General features: G+C 41.1%; 1 protein-coding gene across 1 annotated transcript in view; it reads right to left on the bottom strand.

Annotated features, from left to right (window-relative positions):
* Positions 1 to 18,907, bottom strand: part of LOC141139627 (putative serine protease K12H4.7) — a 111,153-nt gene that overhangs the window by 72,900 nt on the left and 19,346 nt on the right. The window contains exons 3-5 of the mRNA XM_073625940.1: positions 13,739 to 13,971; positions 11,281 to 11,416; positions 5,579 to 5,693 (exon numbers count right to left, since the gene is read on the bottom strand). Coding sequence (XP_073482041.1) covers positions 5,579 to 5,693; positions 11,281 to 11,416; positions 13,739 to 13,971 — 484 coding nt within the window. The remainder of the gene's footprint in view (positions 1 to 5,578; positions 5,694 to 11,280; positions 11,417 to 13,738; positions 13,972 to 18,907) is intronic.

The following is an 18,907-nucleotide window of genomic DNA, read 5'->3' as shown; positions in this document are numbered from 1 at the left end:
CCAAAAAAAAAGGTAATATATGATAGATAGAAATAGGTGCCAATAGACTGCAGGAAACAAGCCAAGAGAAAAAAAAAAAAAAAAAAAGGGAAAAAGCAAGGGGCGGTCAATCATAAATATGGGTAAGATCCCACTCAAAAATTTAACCCATTGGGTACAAGTGTTCTCAAATGGAAAATCCAAAAGACCTCCTACTTCCACAGAAACCTAAAGACATCACCTCCCCTAGGTGGTCTGTGATGTTACTTCAAAAGATGACATCAGTAGTCACATCAGTAAAGTGCAGCAACACTAAGTTTGTTTTTTTTTTTTTTATTTTATTTTTTTTAGCACAGATGTGGCTGTACTTTAAGTACTTCAATAATGGGAGCTATAATTAAGGGTTCCAAAAGCCAAATGTAGATTTATAGCCATGGAGTGGGACCAATGATATATATTTATACACCATCCCAAATTACTCAACTGGTCAATATGTACATTTTACACATTGAATCCTTCTGCCTTCCTATACACAATTGTATAAATTATAGACAAGAGAAAGTGGAAATACAACAGATAAAATATTGGTTCTATTCTCTTAAATGCACAAGAAAAAAAAAAAAAAACGTATCTAGAATTACACTGATTTCTATGCGCAGTGCTAACTTTTCTCTTTTATAAAATAACTTGACATACCCTTTTATATACATTTAGTTTTACATAACACAGGTTTATCATGCAACATCTTGTTTTTTGGCATTTGTTTGACAAGTTGTGCATTGGTACCTTGGTTTAGATAAGAGAACATGATCCATAGTTCCTCATACTCAGAACAATTATCTTGTCTATTATACAACTAACAAGCAAATATCCCAAATTTGTGATTGCATTCAGATGTTCCCTTCAATAAAGTTTTCCCTTATGCTGTACTCAAGAGAAATAAAGACGTCATTCAGTATTCTAACATCTCACAAACAAATACATTCTTTCCCATAGTGGGAACACAAAAACCCTAATCTTCCTCTTGAGATTCTGCATTTGTCATGGAGGTCATCGTCATTTTATATATGCATTCATGGGATTCTTAGTAAATTTTAATTATCCGGGAACTGTAATTTAATTAGCTGCAGGAATAGTTTGTTAATGTAGATCCTGCAGGCTAAGTACTACTTTATTAGCTTTCATCCAGAGCACCTTTGAAAACACTTATATTTCTGCCTATGAAGTCTCTTCTGCACTTCACTTCCTGTGTGTGCAGCAATTCAGTTACCTAAAGTTGTCAAGAAGTTCACATTTTATGGTTTACATATTCCTAAAAAAATGGCTGCAAGGCTTGGGGTAGTGATAATAAATGGGGGATTTTACCTACCCTGAAATTGGCTTTAACAATGGCACTGCTAGAACAGTAAAAGGCCGGAAATGTAAAAACACTTTACATGACAATACAGTTCATAGAGGCCAAAGCTAGAAATTATGCTCTGCTGGACCTGTCCATCTCAAACCATGCTCATTACTAATGTTCATATAAAAAAGGAACATCTGGGTAGGAGTGACCATAACATGATTTCATTTAAAAGAGAAGTTTGGGGTTTTAAAACAAACATTTATACCTGATGCATCTGTCCCCAGCCGGCTCGGTGATCAAACACCACTGATTGCTTAGTTTTCCCCCTATATTCTGAGCAGAGAGCTGGGACTGTCAGTCAGCTGCTCTCCCCTCCAGCACTCACTAGAGCACTGGATTGTGGAGGGGGTGGAGGGGCTGGTTCCGGCTCTCAGTGGATTGCTGAGAGGCTGAGTCAAGTGTCGGTCCAGGCTTCTGGGCGGATACCAACCATATGGTTGAGATCTTTCCTGAGCCTGGATCGGCTGAGTGACAGCTTTAGCCCGCTGTCAGCCGACATCACTCAATCGGTGACATCGTAGGGGAAGCTGAAGTCCCTAACAGGTACAGTATTGACATAACCCCAAATGATCCACAATGGCTTGAAAGCGACATGGTCAAGAAACATTTCGATTAAAAAAAAATATATATCTTTAAATAAAAAGTACCAAGACCAGATATCTTACACCCTCGGGTCCCCAAAGCTGAGCTGAGCTCTTTTTTCTAAGCCATTGTTTGATTTTGTAGAGACTCTTTAACCACCAGTTGTGAGCTGGACACAAGATAGCTTAAGGCAAGCCAGAGCCCTCTGCGTGAGTACTAATGACCCTGGGAAGGAGAGAAACTGTATACAGGGAAGATGGCTTAACTTTAAGGTGTCGTATGCTGCTATCACATGTGACTGCTGTGGATCATTCACTCTATGTGATTGACAAAGCACTGTCAAGCGACCCTGGATAGTATGTCTATGTCAGGGATATGCAATTAGTGGACCTCCAGCTGTTGCAGAACTACAAGTCCCATGAGGCATAGCAAGACTGAAAGCCACAAGCATGACACCCAGAGGCATGATGGGACTTGTAGTTTTGCAACAGCTGGAGGTCCGCTAATTGCATATCCCTGGTCTATGTGATGATACTTCAAAAGATTATATCAGTAGTCACATCAGTAAAGTGCAGCAACTATACTTCTCTTGTGTGGACTTTCCTTTCTTTAGAGTTTAGACCATAAAGGCTAATAATTAGGGATGTCATGGGAATGCAAGGAGTTGGGCACAATATGGCGGAGGTTTAGGGTTTTAAGCAGGTGGGTGGTTGTTTTAGCAAGAATAAGAAGCAGGGCAGGGACTTGTACCAGTTGGCTCACAACATCAGCCAATTACAAGCCCCCTTACACTCAGGTTTCCCAGGAGGCTATGGGAAGACTGCATGAAATCACCAGCACCCAGGCAAACACACTGGAGTCTACGGTTAGTAACCGTTAGTTTAGAGTTTAAGTTTTGAGCTCAAGATATGCTTTAAAAAGATCATATTGAAAAGTATTACCAGCATAACAAACTTTCAGTATTAGCATTCTAACAGGATGCAGAGGACATCTAGGGGTAGTAATGGAAAATGCAATCCTCATGTGATAAGAAAGCCAGTCATGAAAGAAATGCACTGGCTACCATAGCTGACCACCTTCTGAAAATGCTAGCAGCTGGCTGTCCCCATCTTCATTACCTTCTGAGTCACTGACCTGAAACTAGTATGCTGCAAATAAAGTCTATATGTCTGATCTATATAGTGATTCAACTTATAGTAGCTAGAGTGATAGGGACATTCATGACCAGGCTGGCAATGGAAACACCAATAGGTTTCTTTTAATGTTTTAGTCCTGTAAACCTTTTTGCAGCATAGGTGGCCTTCCGAGTAGTTGCGCAGAAAACCTACCTGTGGTGAGTGCATGCAGGCAGATTTTCACACCTTTTTATAATTTTTTCAGATTCATGAGAACATATACCATAATCATTCTTCTATTAAGGTCCACTAAGATAAAAAAAAAACTTTCCAGGTGGAACCTCTATCTTCTCATCCACAGTTTTTAAAAAGTTACTAGCTACTGCAGAAGCTTGCTATACAATGAGTGAAAACAAGAAGCAGTCTCTGCAAAAATTGCTCCACTTCTGATCAAGCAATGCATACCATATGATACCAATGTGTGATTAAATATAATGAACAAAAAAATAAATAAATAAATAAAAGTTAAACTATATGGAAGATTGGGGAGAGGTTTGATGCAAATGCTAGGTTTCTAAATGTCAGATTTCATAGTAAAGGGAGCAGGATGCATAAGAAAGAGTCAACTGACATTGGCGGTAGAGGGAGAACTGCACTTACATTTTGTAGAGAGCTCCAAAAAAATCTAAGGCACTTGGGTTGCAGAATTTTTACATTTAAATAAAAGAGAACAGTACTCCATTATTCTTTATAAGTGATCTTCATTCTGCATGCTGATTAATATTAATTGCAAAACAGCAGCAACAACATTTCTAAATTTTACTCAAAAAGTGATATACAGCGATTAGTGTTTTTTAGTCCAATTCTTGGACACTTTTAGAGTAGACAACGCAATATTAATACCCCCTAAGAAAGAATCCATGTTTCCATCAGTTAGGAAATCTGATAGTAATAGTAATCTGCCATGTATAAACCCCAACAATAGACATCTTGTTTGCTCCCTTTTTAGTCTGTAATTTATAGCATTGAAAGAGTTTTCTTAAATCTGTTTGATAAATGCAAAAACATACTTCTTGAGCCTTGCAGAAATCCACTCTGCCTTTGCTACACTGTTATCAGCCCTGTTTACTTCTGTGGACTACAAAACACCTACCCCTAGGCCATTGAGATGAGGAGAGAAAAGCTGTTCTGTATTTCTAAAACATTTTTTCTCCTACAAACGTTGATTGATAACCTCTATAGATCGAGTACAATGAGCTATTATGGTCGCCTTAGGATAGGGAATGCGTTACTGGCAAAAAAAAAAAAAGTGAAAACAAAGGAAACCTGTAAAAAGAAAGCCAATGTCAAGGACTGGTAGGCTGCAATATATAAAACAATTTTATTCTTGGATTTAGATACGCTTTAAAAGATCACTAAAGACACAGGTAAATACACTATATTACCAAAAGTATTGGGACACCTGCCTTTACACGCACATGAACTTTAATGGCATCCCAGTCTTAGTCTGTAGGGTTCAATATTGAGTTTGCCCACCCTTTGCAGCTATAACAGCTTCAACTCTTCTGGGAAGGCTGTCCACAGGAAGGGGTCATCTCCAAACTTTTCCCACAGTTGAGAGCATGAAATTTGTCCAAAATGTCTTGGTATGCTGATGCCTTAAGGAGTTCCCTTCACTGGAACTAAGAGGCCAAGCCCAACCCCTGAAAAACAACCCCACACCATAATCCAGCCTCCACCAAATGATTTGGACCAGTGTACAAAGCAAGGTCCATAAAGACATGGATAAGCAAGTTTGGGGTGGAGGAACTTGACTGACCTGCACAGAGTCCTGACCTCACCCCGATAGAACACCTTTAGGATGAGTTAGAGTGGAGACTGCGAGCCAGGCCTACACGTCCACTTTAGAGCCTGACCTCACAAATGCGCTTCTGGAAGAATAGCCAAACATTCCCATAGACACACTCCTAAACCTTTTGGACAGGCTTCCCAGAAGAGTTGAAGTTGTTATATCTGCAAAGGGTGGGCCAACTCAATATTGAACCCTACAGACCAAGACTGGTTTACCATTAAAGTTCATGTGCGTGTAAAAGGCAGGTGTCCCAATACTTTTGGTAGTATACTGTATGTGACCTCCGATTAACACACAACTCATAGGTTTTTCTATTTATAACAAGACTGGACATAAATTGGTGAACTGTTAAAAGTTACTAATCAGCAATTATTAGAGTTTCTAACCACATCATTGGTTGGTTAAAAGTCACCTTTGGATTTGTTGTCTGATCTGCACTGCTTTGGGTAGGCTTTGTTCTATGCTAGAGGCCCAAATATTTTCTCTTTCCAAACAGTACATGTATTATAAAAGTAAAAAAATAAACAAAAGTACAAAAGTAAATAAATTATTCATATTGCATTTTTATTACTAAATGTTTTGTTACGCTTTGTCAAATATTATAATCACTTGATTAACTACAGAGCTGTCTAATGAAACTCTTACCTCAAACTTTCGATTGTCATTGTTATACTGAACAATATCCATAATGTATTCAGCTGTGGTATCAAGGAAAAAGGCCATGTCCATTTTTGAGTTGATTTCCAATGGTTTGCACAGGCTTTGCGAAGAAAAAAATAAAATATAAAAAAACAAACACTAAATTTAAAAAAATAAAATGATACACGCACACACACAATCTCACAAAAGTATGTACACCCTTCACATTTTTTGTAAATATTTTATTATAACTTTTCATATGACAACACTGAAGAAAATGGCACTTTGCTACAATGTAAAGTAGTGAGTGTACAGCTTGTATAACAGTGTAAATTTGCTGTCCCCTCAAAATAACTCACACAGCCATTAATCCCTAAACCTCTGGCAACAAAAGTGAGTACACCCTAAGTCAAAATGTCCAGATTGGGCCCAATTAGCCATTTTCCCTCCCCGGTGTCATGTGTCTCATTAGTGTTACAAGGTCTCAGGTGTGAATAGGGAGCAGGTGTTAAAGTTGGTGTTATTGCTCTCACTCTCTCATACTGGTCACTGAAAGTTCAATATGGCACCTCATGGCAAAAACTCTGAGGATCTGAAAAAAAATAATTGTTGCTCTACATAAAGATGGCCTAGGCTATAAGAAGATTGCCAAGACCCTGAAATGGAGCTGCAGCACGGTGGCCAAGACCATACAGTGGTTTAACAGGACAGGTTCTAGTCAGAACAGGCCTTGCCATGGTTGAATACCATAAATTAAATAAATGTAGCGCTAAAAAACACATGTATGGGTGATCTCTGTGCACATGAACATAATGTCCCAATGGTGCCGTGTTGCTGAAACACAAAAGTCCACAATCAATGTAAGTGATCCGTGTGGCAATACATTCAGCTTCTCAACGATGTGCTCAGATATCTTCAAAGTAAGTGAAAAGATGGAATACGCTTACCGGATGGGTTGGATTCTACTGCCGTAAGCATAGAATCGGTAAAGCTTTGTGCCACCAAGGGCAGAAATGTGGAGTGATGGAGGCAAGGGTAGAGCCTCTGTCGGGCATAGATGTCCCTCACGGTCCACTGAAACTAGGTCAAAGATGGTGTCCACAGGTAAGTAGTTCCTCTGCTGTCCGAACGTTACTGACCACCGGCTTGTTGACCCTCCGCTGTGTTCACCAGCTTCCAGTCTGCTATTGCCTGCTGTTGTTCCAGGAGTTATGTGTTTAGTGTTTTGTAAGTGACAATGATCGATTGATACTGCACTTGGGTGGGCTGGGCCGGGCGGAGGGGCAAAACGCAGGTGCTAACAGGTATCTGGGCTGATCCCGCTAACACTGCGTTTGTGGGAACCCTAAACTGCTGGGGACGCTAGTATAGATCTGATCGGATCAGATATTGATCCGTTCAGATACTATACCACTAAGGGAGGTGTACGGTGCGTGCGTGGGTGTTAGCACTACTGGCACTAACCTGACGCTGCCTGGGGCTGGTGCTTGCCAGTTCACCAAAACGCTACCAAGAAAACTGTTAGCGATCGCAGGGATCAGGCCTGACTCTGCGAACGCTGCAGTTATTTGTTTAGTGTTTTGTAAGTGACAGTGATCGATCGATACTGTGGGTGGGCTGGGCTGGGCGGAGGGGAAAAACGCAGGTGCTAGCAGGTATCTCGGCTGATCCCGCTAACACTGCGTTTTTGGGAGCCCTAAACTGCTGAGGACGCTAGTATAGATCTGATTGGATCAGATATTGATCCGTACAGATACTATACCACTAAGGGAGGCGTATGCTGCGTGCGTGGGTGTTAGCGGTACTGGCGCTAATCTGACGCTGCCTGGGGCGACGCATATCACCGCCGGGCGATCAGGGGGCTAAACCTTTATTCGGTAATAAACGGCGGGTGCCCTGACACTATAAAAAATAAACGAACTAACCAGCGTCACCCGTAACAGTTATACGGTGATCAGTGGTGAAAGGGTTAACTAGGGGGCAATCAAGGGGTTAAAACATTTATTAGATAGTATATGGGGGTCCCTGATGCTATAAAACGCTGACGGCGAACCTAAATATTTACCTCCCTAAATAGCGTCACCAGCGACACTAATACAGAGATCAGAAAAATGATCGCTTAGTGACACTGGTGACAGGGGGTGATCAAGGGGTTAAAACTTTATTAGGGGGGGTTAGGGGGGTACCCTAGACCTAAAGGGGGCTACCACTCACTGCCCTAACACTGTAACTGTCACAAACTGACACCAATCAGTAATCAGAAAAAAAAAAAAATACTGCTTGGTGTCAGTTTGTGACAGGGGGGGGGGTGGTTGGGGGGCAATGGGGGGGGGGGGGGGGTCAGGGGTGTTTTATGTGCCTGGCATGTTCTACTGTGTGTGTTTTGTGCACTTACATGTCTTCTCTCCTCGGCGCTGGAACGGAAACTGCCAAGCCGAGGAGAGATGACATCACATCCTCTGCCTGTGTGAAACTACACACAGGCAGGGGAGGATTCCGATTGGCTGGGAGTGATCGCGAGGGTGGGGCCACGATCGGATGGTCTCCCCCTCGCCTCCCAACGCTCCCAGTGAAATGCCGACTGCCGCTGGCACCGGGGGGGGTCCGATCGGACCCCCCGCCCGCGGGAGGCAGATCACGTACAGGTACGCGATTCTGCCTGCCCGTGCCATTCTGCCGCAGTATATCTGCGTTAGGCGGTCGGCAAGTGGTTAACTGATATTCAATCTGATACAATCCCTTGAATCTTTCATTCACAAGCACTTGCTTCTGTGCTACTGATGTTATCTTAGAGCATTAAGTTTACATGGACAACTAAGTTTTATGTGCTGGTTTGACCTGAGAAGAATAGATGTTCAAAGCATTCACAAGCCATTCTCAAATACGGAGTGACAGTAGTATTTCAACCGCAACATATCTTTGTGACTCACAAGCCGTCTCTTCTCTGGACTCAGTGCGTGCACTTCCTGTCAGTCCAGCTGGGAACAGGAAACTGAATCTCCTGTAATGCGCGGACTGCAAGAGGAAGGAAGAGGAGCTCAGCCACGCTACAGGCTGCAGCTTATAGGAAGCGGCGGCACGGCTGGGGCCCCAGGCCAGCTCGGGCCCCAAGCAATTGCTGGTTTTGCCTGTCCTGTCGCGACGGGCCTGCCCGAGACCTTGTAACACTAACAAATCACATGACAACTGGGAGGGAAAATGGCTAATTGGGCCCGATTTTGACATTTTCACTTAGGGGTGTACTCACTTTTGTTGCCAGCGATTTAGACATTAATGGCTGTGTGTTGAGTTATTTTGAGGTGACAGCAAATTTACACCGTTATACAAGCTGTACACTCACTACTTTACACTGCATCAAAGTGTAATTTCTTAAGTGTTGTCACGTGAAAAGATAGAATAAAATATTTACAAAAATGTGAGGGGTGTACTCACTTTTGTGAGATACTGTGTATATTATATCACACACACACACACACACACACACACGTGTGAAAAAGTATTTGCCCTTCCTGATTTTTTGGGGGTTTTTTTGCATATTTCTCACACTTAAATGATTCAGATCAAACAAATTTTAATATTACACAACAATAGTAAACAATAGTAAATCCAAGATGCAGTTTTTAAATTATTATTTAATTTATTAAGGGAAAAAAGCTGTTCAAACCTGCCTGGCCCTATGTGAAAAAGTAATTTCCCCCTCCCATGCTGGATGATGAATGAACTGTGATTAACAACAATTTTTTGGAAAGCGGAGTTAAATTTCACTTGCCACACCCAGGCCTGATTACTGCCTGACCTGTTAAATCAAGAAATCACATAAATAGAAGTTGTCTGATAACGTAACACACGCTAACAGATCACAAAAAGCCACACATCATGCCACAATCTAAAAAAAAATCAAGAACAGATTAGAAACAAATGTACATGTATCGGTCTAGGAAGGGTTTCAAAGCCATTTCTAAGCCTTTGGAACTCCAGTGAACCATGGGGAGAGCCGTTATCCACAAATGGAGATAACTTGGAACAGTGGTGAACCTTCCCAGGAGTGGCCGGCCTACAAAAATTACTCCAAGAGCATGACAACGACTCGTCCAGGAGGTCATAAAAGAACCCAGAACAACATCTAAAGAACTGCAGGCCTCACTTGCCTCATGATTCAACAATAAGAAAGAGACTGGGTAAAAATGGCATTCATGGGAGAGTTCCAAGGCCAAAGACACTGCTGAGCAAAAAGAAAACAAACAATCATCTCACATTTAAAAAAAAAAAAACACATCTTGATTATCCAAAACTTTTAAGCAAATATTCTGTGGACTGATGAGACAAACATTTAACTTTTTGGAAGGTGTGCATCCCATTACATCTGGCATAAAACGAATACAGCATTTCATAACAAGAACATCATACCAACAGTCAGACATGGTGGTGGTAGCGTGATGGTCTGGGGCTGCTTTGCAGCTTCAGACCTGAATAACTTACCATAATTGATGGAACCATGAGCTCTACCAGAAAATCCTAAAGGAGAATGTCCAGCCATCAATTCGTGACCTCTAGCTCGAGTGCACTTGGGTTATGCAGCAGGACAATGATCCCCGAAACACAACAGCAAGTCCACCTCCAAATGGTTGAAACAAAGGTTTAGGTTTTGGAGTGGCCTAGTCAAATCCCGGACTTAAATCCAATTGAGATGCTGCATCATGACCTTACACAGGCCGTTCATGCTGGAAAACACTCCAATGCGGCTGAATTAAAACAATTTTGCAAAGAAGAGTGGACCAAAATTGCTCTACAGCAATGTGAAAGACTCATTGACAGTTATCGCAAACGCTTGATTGCAGTTGTTGCCGCCAAGGGTGGCACAACCAGTTATTAGGTTTAGGGGGCAATTACTTTTTTACATAAAGCCAGGCAGGTTTGGACAGCTTTTTTGCCTTAATAAATGAAACCATCATTTAAAAACTGCATTTTGTATTTATTCAGGTTATCTTTGTGCAATAATATTTGTTTGAGGAGTCATTTAAGTGTGACAAATATGCAAAAAAAAAAAAAACACACACACACACCACACAGACAGGAGGGCAAATACTTTCTCACACAACTAATATTTAAATGTATATATACACACACACACACACACACACACACACACACACACACTATATTATATTATTATTGAACCTACACAATAGTTTATTTCCCATTGTATTCATTTTTATGTATTTAATTGGCATTCCATGTTGTTACATGGTGAGAGATACACACACACACACACACACACACACACACACACCCACACACCCTCTTCAATTCAACAAGAGCCTGGGTACACACGGGCCGAATATCAGTCAGTTCAACAGGAACCATCCAATAATTAGCCAGCCTGTGTACAGCTGTCTTTCCAACAGGAGCCGCTCTAACAGCCAGCTTTTGTCAAAGAGAAATGCTGGAAAGCCAGCATCCAATCAGCACTCGTAGCCAATACAACTAATTGTGGGGTTTTCGCATCTCATCTAGGACGGGTGCATTTGCAGGTGTGAATGCACCCTTAAACTTTGAACACAGGCACCTACCAGTTAAAAGCAGAGGCCCATTTTAAAAGGTTAATTGTCTTACCATATTGTAACTGACAGATACAAAGCTGTTCATTCACAGGTTCACTACTGTAAAACAATGAGTGTAATAATCTAAACTACACAAAAGCCACTTACTTGAAATCATGTGTGATTTTCTCATAGTTTTCTTTGTGGGCCAGAAGCTCTATCAATGAATCGGAAGCCAGTTTAATTGTCTTGGGGCAGTCAGAGTGATTTCTATCCAAAGATGACTGCACCACATCAAGGTATTCTGCAAATCAATAATGGAAAGGTTACAATAGCCAAAATAGGTGGTTGGTTTTCTATACAGTGAGAAGGAGTAAGAACTGTCAGGTCTTTATTGCTCTCAATGCCCTTGTTGGAAGATATACCCTCCCCTTCCTGTCCTTGTGAAGGGTGGGAACATTTCTCCAACAGGGGCTTAAAAGACCCTAGATACTTTTTCAAATTATATAAAGATAAGGAGATTCAATCTATTGAGAAGGCTGGTTAATTGTAACTGCAAGCTTTTGACATAGAAACACAAAGTGTCCTCACATAGTCTAAAAGCTATCATTTTTAAATTGAGTTAGCCAATAAATTCCAAGCTTTTTGCTTTCAGTTAACTTGATAATATTGAACAGTACTATGCTGTTGCTCCAAAAATTGTGAATTGTTTGGAGCTAAAAGTAAAAAAAACACCTTCCAGCAGGAGTTGGGTTGCCACCTCATCCCTTTAAAACCGAGCACATTAACTGCATAGGTTCTGTGGCTGATTAAGGTGGTAATTAAACTCACTTGGTGCCTTATCTGCATTAAATTAGCCTCAGAACACTGTCAGATATCAGAAAAACTATTAGTCTCTGCGCCTGATGGCATCCTCTTTCTTGGAATCAGTGTATGAGGAAACAAAAAAAAAAAAAGGGGGTATTATCTCTTGAACTTATACACAATTGTTGGCCCATATACAGGCGCTTGATCTTGCAGGGAGAAGTGGGAAAGAGACATTGGCACTATTGATGGGGAACAATGGGAGCAAATACTTGAAGCAGGATCTCTAGTGTCCTAGTGTCAGTATCTACAGCACAAAAATAATTGCATCTATATATTTTATATAGAGTGTATAGGACTTCTGTGCAGTTGCACGACTGGGGAAGACAAGACTCATTCATTTGTCCTAAATGTCAGATACATTCCGGTGACCTTATACATATGTTGTGGAGATGTCCCAAACTAGTTAGATATTGGAACCGTGTCATTAGGATTATTAATAATGTATATCAGATTCAGCTGTCTGTGGATCCCTTGGTATGCTTGCTGGGTAGTCTAGTAGAAGAATCATATTCTCCTCCCGTATACATTGCTCTCCTTAGACAACTTTATCTGGCTAGAAAGCTTATAGCGAGATATTGGTAATCTGCCCAGACTTTGACGAGTAAGCGATGGATCCAGTCAATAATATACTTATCCGTGAAAGAAATACCTATTATCATAGGAAATCTCCTAAGAAGTGCGGAAAAAATGTTGGTTGGGTGCTCCAGATGTATCTCCTCCACAACTGGTCCTTAACAGGCTGCTGCAATGTTGATGGATCAGGACAGTTGGGTTTAATATTAAAAGAAGTGAACGATGACTGACACAATTCATACCAGGATGCTGTGGTCAAGCTGCTTTTATTGTGGTGTACACTCATAAATATGGAGATAATATTCCAAGAGAAGAGTTCACGGTTATTGTTAGTTTGTACTGTTCTGAGTTAACAGAAAAAGGCAATATCATAGACTGCAATGTCACAATGTCAAGTTATATAAAACTAGGTATACAGATGTCTTGACTACTTTTGTTCATTGTAAAATTGTCTATTGTCTGTATGAACTGTACACTGGAATATCTGTAATGGATGTGCCTTTTGTTATTTATTTCATTAAAAAAAAATATTGATAAAAAAAAAAAAAAAAAGCTTCATAACCTGTGTAATTCATATGTGTTCGGTTTTAAAGGGGTGAGGTGCCAACCCTAAGCAGGGGTGTCTTCAGCAGCTGGGGTGCAATTACAATCAAAAAAAGAACTGAATTGTGATGTTTACTAGAGAGGGCAGAAGGTAAGACTTGCTAAATGATCTATACAGCTGTAAACGGATTCCTGCACACACTTTATCTATGCATTTACCCGTTTAGTTGTAGATGTCTTACTTTTGCACAAAAAAAATACCTGACAGTGCTGGTTGGGAACAAATGGCCTTCTGCATTTGGACTCAAAAAAAAAATGAAGGAAATAAGTCTTTTGGTTTTCTGCTTTCAAACCTTTCACTTTCTGACCGAAGCTAGAAAATGAAACCCAAAATTTGATAGGCTGCCAAGCATTGATGACTATGTTCACCTGGAGTAGCAATTCATGATAAAATCAGAAAAGATTGTGAGATCATCGCTCCGAAAAAAAAAAACTTTTGTGCACAATGATGTGCTGGTGAAGATTTCTATATGCTTGCATATTGCTGGCGCCATCCATCTCTCTTTAGCACCCCGCCTCACCCCCAGGATACACTTCAGCATTTAGGTCATAAAAAACAAATTTAAATTCTTTAGTTTCTTACCAGAAAAATCAAGCACAGCTTGTACAGGGGCACTGCTGGCTACAGCTGCATAGGCCAAGTGAGGAAACTTTAATCGGTACCATGCTGCAAGACACCCAGGGTATGATCCACCAAACACAATCCATTTCCTGTTACCTAATCCAAGTTTTTCAGTCATCACTACCTGGAAGTGGGCAAGGTCTGCCAAAGCTTGTTGACTGGTCAGATAATGGAGATTGTCCACAGTCATATTCCTACAAGAAGAAAAGGTGGATGTAACTAGCAAAAAACAAAGTTTAAAGTGGTTGTAGACCCCTGAAATAAATGATGAACAAAGCATCACTCCATAGTATGTACTTGCATTACCTAGTGTAATTTCTGTCTACTCAGTCATTCCTTTGCGATCTGCATGAGCCACTTCTGACAGTCTATGCTGACACCACGCAATCTCATGAGATGCCCCTCTACCCCCAGCACATAGCAGGAGATTTACAGCCTTAGCTCTGCATATTTCCCTATGAGACTGTAGCGAGGGTGTGTCCTTTTCCTCCACACAGGTCTCATATTACACTCAGCTCAAAGTGTTACTAAACCCAGCAATATGAAAATAGTTCATCTGCCCTCCCACCACAGTGCCCATAGCTTATAAATCTTTTCACATTAAAATACTGTGTATATATAAAATTCTGTATACCACAGTCACCTGATAAACTGCAGGGTCTGCCTGAGTGCTCAGGTAGCAGATTTCCACTACAGTCTGTGTCCTCATGCTGTTATGGGAGGTGGATCATCCATCAATCAAGACATGACATCCCACCCACTGTGTTCTTTTTTAGTTACTGGGCATGGAGGGGAGAGGGGGGACTGGGCTGTCATCTAGGATCTGTATACATGCCCACATATAATGTCAATATCATGTGACCTGGCTAGCTCTGATCAACAAGGAAATGTTCTCTCCAGCAATAGAGACCAAACTGAGCTAGTGCAGCAGTACTGCCCTCACTGTGTCTTATCTGGCCTTGCCAAGAGAGACCCTGAAGGAGGGGAGAAGTGTTTGTTACCCCCCCCCCCCAAAAAAAAAAAATCTGCCTCCTCTAAACTGTAAAAAAAAAAATAAATAAATAAACCCTGAACCTGGTGGCACTTTCTGTATGCCCTCTCTGCGCTGACCACGAAAATCAGGTGTGCTCCGCCCTGATCACCGTGGTCAGAGTACATCCCTGCATCATACTTATCTGTCCCCTCTACTCTCCTCCTCACCCCCTCCTTCCTGCCTGTCATCTTCCTCTGGTGTCTCCAGTCCGGCCCCCCTGCCGCTATGCTTGTAAAATAAAATCCTAAAATAGCACACCATGTCATTAGTTTTGAAACATCCTAATTCTAAATACCAATTTTATCTGCCCTCAGGTCATCCATCGAAGCTGTAAAGTGAGTCATGTGACCGGCCTGAAGAAAGCTCAAATTAGGTATTTAGAACACCCCTTTTTTAAAACTACTGATGCAGTGTGCTATGCCAGCCTCTAATAGAGGGGCTGGCATAGCTTTATATAGATGGGTTAACAAACCCTTTAATGCTGAACAGTGTGCAAATGAGATCACTGCCCTCTGGAGTTGAGGAATTCTGTGTAATTCTGTACTCTGAATGGCTGTAAAGGGAAAGAGGACTGCAGATAAACAAGTACAGCTTATGTAGAAGGATTTGTTTCATCTCCTTGTATCACCTTAGGCTAGTCACTGTTGTTGGTATATGTAACGGTTTATCAACCATGTGAAAGCATCTTCAAGTTGACCTAGTATGAGACACAATTTTAAATGTATACATTTATATTTTAGGTGCATTATTACATCTTAACTACTGATGGGTGGATCTTCCCACTTTTGAATTGCCAAGAGTTCAGCAAACCTGAACCGAAGGCAAATCCCTTTGAAAGTCAATGGAAACTGGAATCTTGTTGTTACATTTTTGGCCATTCAGACAAACTATTGTTAGATATACAGTATCTCACAAAAGTGAGTATACTCCCCACATTTTTGTAATTATTTTATTATATCTTTTCATGTGACAACACTAAAGAAATTACACTTTGCTACAATGTAAAGTCGTGAGTGTACAGCTTGTACAGCAGTGTAAATTTGCTGTCCTCTCAAAATAACTCACACATCCATTAATGTCTAAACCACTGGCAAAAAAGGGAGTATACCACCAAGTGAAAATGTCCAAATTGGGCCCAAAGTGTCAATATTTTGTGTGGCCACCATTATTTTCCAGCACTGCCTTAACCCTCTTGAACACTGAGTTCACCAGAGCTTCACAGGTTGCCACTGGAGTCCTCTTCCACTTCTCCATGACAACATCACAGCTGGTGGATGTTAGAGACCTTGCGCTCCTCCACCTTCCGTTTGAAGATGACCCACATATGCTTGTCTTCAGCAAACTGTTTGCTGGCTTTCCCATGCATCACCTTTAGAAGAGGCTTCCTTCTGGGACAACAGCCATGCAGACCAATTTGATACAGTGTATGGTCTGAGCACTAACAGGCTGACCCCCCACCCCTTTAACCTCTGCAGCAATCATACCTCTACAGTGCCTTGCAAAAGTACTCACCCCCCTTGGCATTTTTCGTGTTTTGTTGCCTCACAACCTGGAATTAACATGGATTGTTTGATGATTTGCAGCAATTTACAGACCATGCCCACAACTTTGAAGAGGTTTTTTTTGTTTTGTTTGTTTTTTATTGTGAAGCAAAAAATAGGACAAAATAACAGAAAAAAGTCAATGTGCATAACTATTCACCCCCCCTAAAGTCAATACTTTGTAGAGCCACCTTTTGCAGCCATCACAGCTCCAAGTCGCTTTGAATAAGTCTCTATGAGCTTGCCACATCTTACCACTGGGATTTTTGCCCATTCCTCCTTGCAAAACTGCTTCAGCTCCTGCAGGTTGGATGGTTTGCGCTTGTGAACAGCAATCTTTAAGTCTGACCACAGATTTTCCTTTGGATTGAGGTCTAGCAGTGTGTTTGGGGTCATTGTCCTTCTGGAAGGCGAACCTTCGTCCTAGCCTCTCTGACCTGTTTCCCAGTCCCGACTGCTGAAAAACATCCCCACAACATGATGCTGCCACCACCATGTTTCACTGTGGGGATGGTGTTCTTTGGGTAATGTGATATTTTGAGTTTGCGCCAGACATAGCATTTTATTTGATGGCCAGAAAGTTCAATTTTAGTCTCATCAGACCAGAGCACCTTCCTCCATACATTTTTGGAGTCTCCCACATTACTTTTTCTCAAACTCAAAACATGCCATTTTGTTTTTTTGCTGAAAGTAATGGCTTTCTTCTGGCCAATCTGCCATAAAGCCCAACTCTATGGAGCGTACGGCTTATTGTCATCCTATGTACAGATACTCCAGTCTCTGATGTGGAACTCTGCAGCTCCTCCAAGGTTACCTTAGGTCTCTCTGCTGCCTCTCTGATTAATGCCCTTCTTGCCCGGTCCGTGAGTTTTGGTGTGCAGCCGTCTCTTGACAGGTTTGCTTTTGTGCCATGTTCTTTCCATTTGGTTATGATAGATTTGATGGTGCTCCTAGGGATCATCAAGGATTTGGATAATCCATTATTTTTTTTTTTAATAAGCTAACCCTGACTTTTACTTCTCAACAACATTGTCCCTTACTTGTTTGGAGAGTTCCTTGGTCTTCATGGCAGTGTTTGGTTAGTGGTGCCTCTTGCCTAGGTGTTGCAGCCTCTGGGGCCTTTCAAAAAGGTGTGTATATGCAATGACAGATCATGTGACACTTAGGATTGCACACAGATGGACATCATTTCACAAATTATGTGACTTCTGAGGGTAATTGGTTGCACCAGAGCTTTTTGTGGGCTTTATAACAGGGGGTGAATACATACGCACATGCCAATTATCAGTTTTTTATTTCTGAAAAATAGTTTTATGTATATATTTTTCGAATTTTACTTCAGCAAAACAAAGACTATTGTGTTCTGATCCATCACATATAATTCAGATTAAAAAAAAACATTCAACTAAAGGCTGTAATGTAACAAAATAGGTAAAAAGCCAAGGAGGGTGAATACTTTTGCAAGGCACTGTATTTCCCAAAGACAACCTCTGGATATGACGCTGAGCATGTGCACTCCACTTCTTTAGTCGAACATGGCGAGGCCTGTTCTGAGTGGAGCCTGTCCTGTTAAAACACTGTATGGTTTTGGCCACAGTGCTGCAGCTCAGTTTCTGGGTCTTGACCATCTTCTTAATAACCTAGGTCATCTTTATGTAGATCAACAATTCTTTTTTCAAATCCTCAGAGTTCTTTGCCATAAGGTGTCATGTTGAACTTCCAGTGACCAGTATGAGAGAATGAGAGCGATAACACCAAATTTAATACACCTGCTCCCCATTCACACCTGAGACCTTGTAACACTAAAGAGTCACATGACACCGGGGAGGGAAAATGGCCAGTTGGGCCCAATTTGGACATTTTAACTTAGGTGTGTACTCACTTTTGTTGCCAGTGATTTAGACATTAATGGCTGTGTGTTGAGTTATTGAGGGGACAGCAAATTTACACTGCTATAAAGCTGTACACTCACTACTTTACATTGTAGCAAGGTGTAATTTCTTTAGTGTTGTCACATAAAAAGATATAATAAAATATTTACAAAAATGTGAGGGGTGTACTGACTTTTGTGAGATACTGTAGATATGGAAAGCTTGGCCCTGCCATAGGAGACATATACTAATGCAAAAACAAATGTAAAAAATACCATATAGTAGGGAGAGGGTATTTTCATGTGGCTTCAAGGGCTGTGCATGGTGTTACAGAGAAGTACAATTTTCACAGATAGACAGCATACACTTGCAGTCTATATTTGACTGTGGAATTATTTTTTCTCTTTTACAAATAGCTTGGTGACCTACAGCAGCAGCACCCCGATACTATTCATTTTGGGAACAAACAGCAATAGGCCAACTTTTGACTGGCAGATTGAAATTGGCTAGTAATTCACTGTGGTGATCTCTGTTCTTACTAAAGTAAAACTCTCCTGCTGCTGGACAATTTTTATCAAACTTTAATTAAAAATGATGGATGGATGCATGGATTTTATAGCATATTTACTGGTCCAGTTGTAGGTATGCATATGCCATACCCATGGGATCTTCATGGAAGCTGAAA

This window comes from Aquarana catesbeiana, linkage group LG04, assembly GCF_042186555.1.
Source record: "Aquarana catesbeiana isolate 2022-GZ linkage group LG04, ASM4218655v1, whole genome shotgun sequence".
NCBI classification, from domain to species: domain Eukaryota; kingdom Metazoa; phylum Chordata; class Amphibia; order Anura; family Ranidae; genus Aquarana; species Aquarana catesbeiana.
This window is presented reverse-complemented; position numbering and strand designations above follow the sequence as displayed.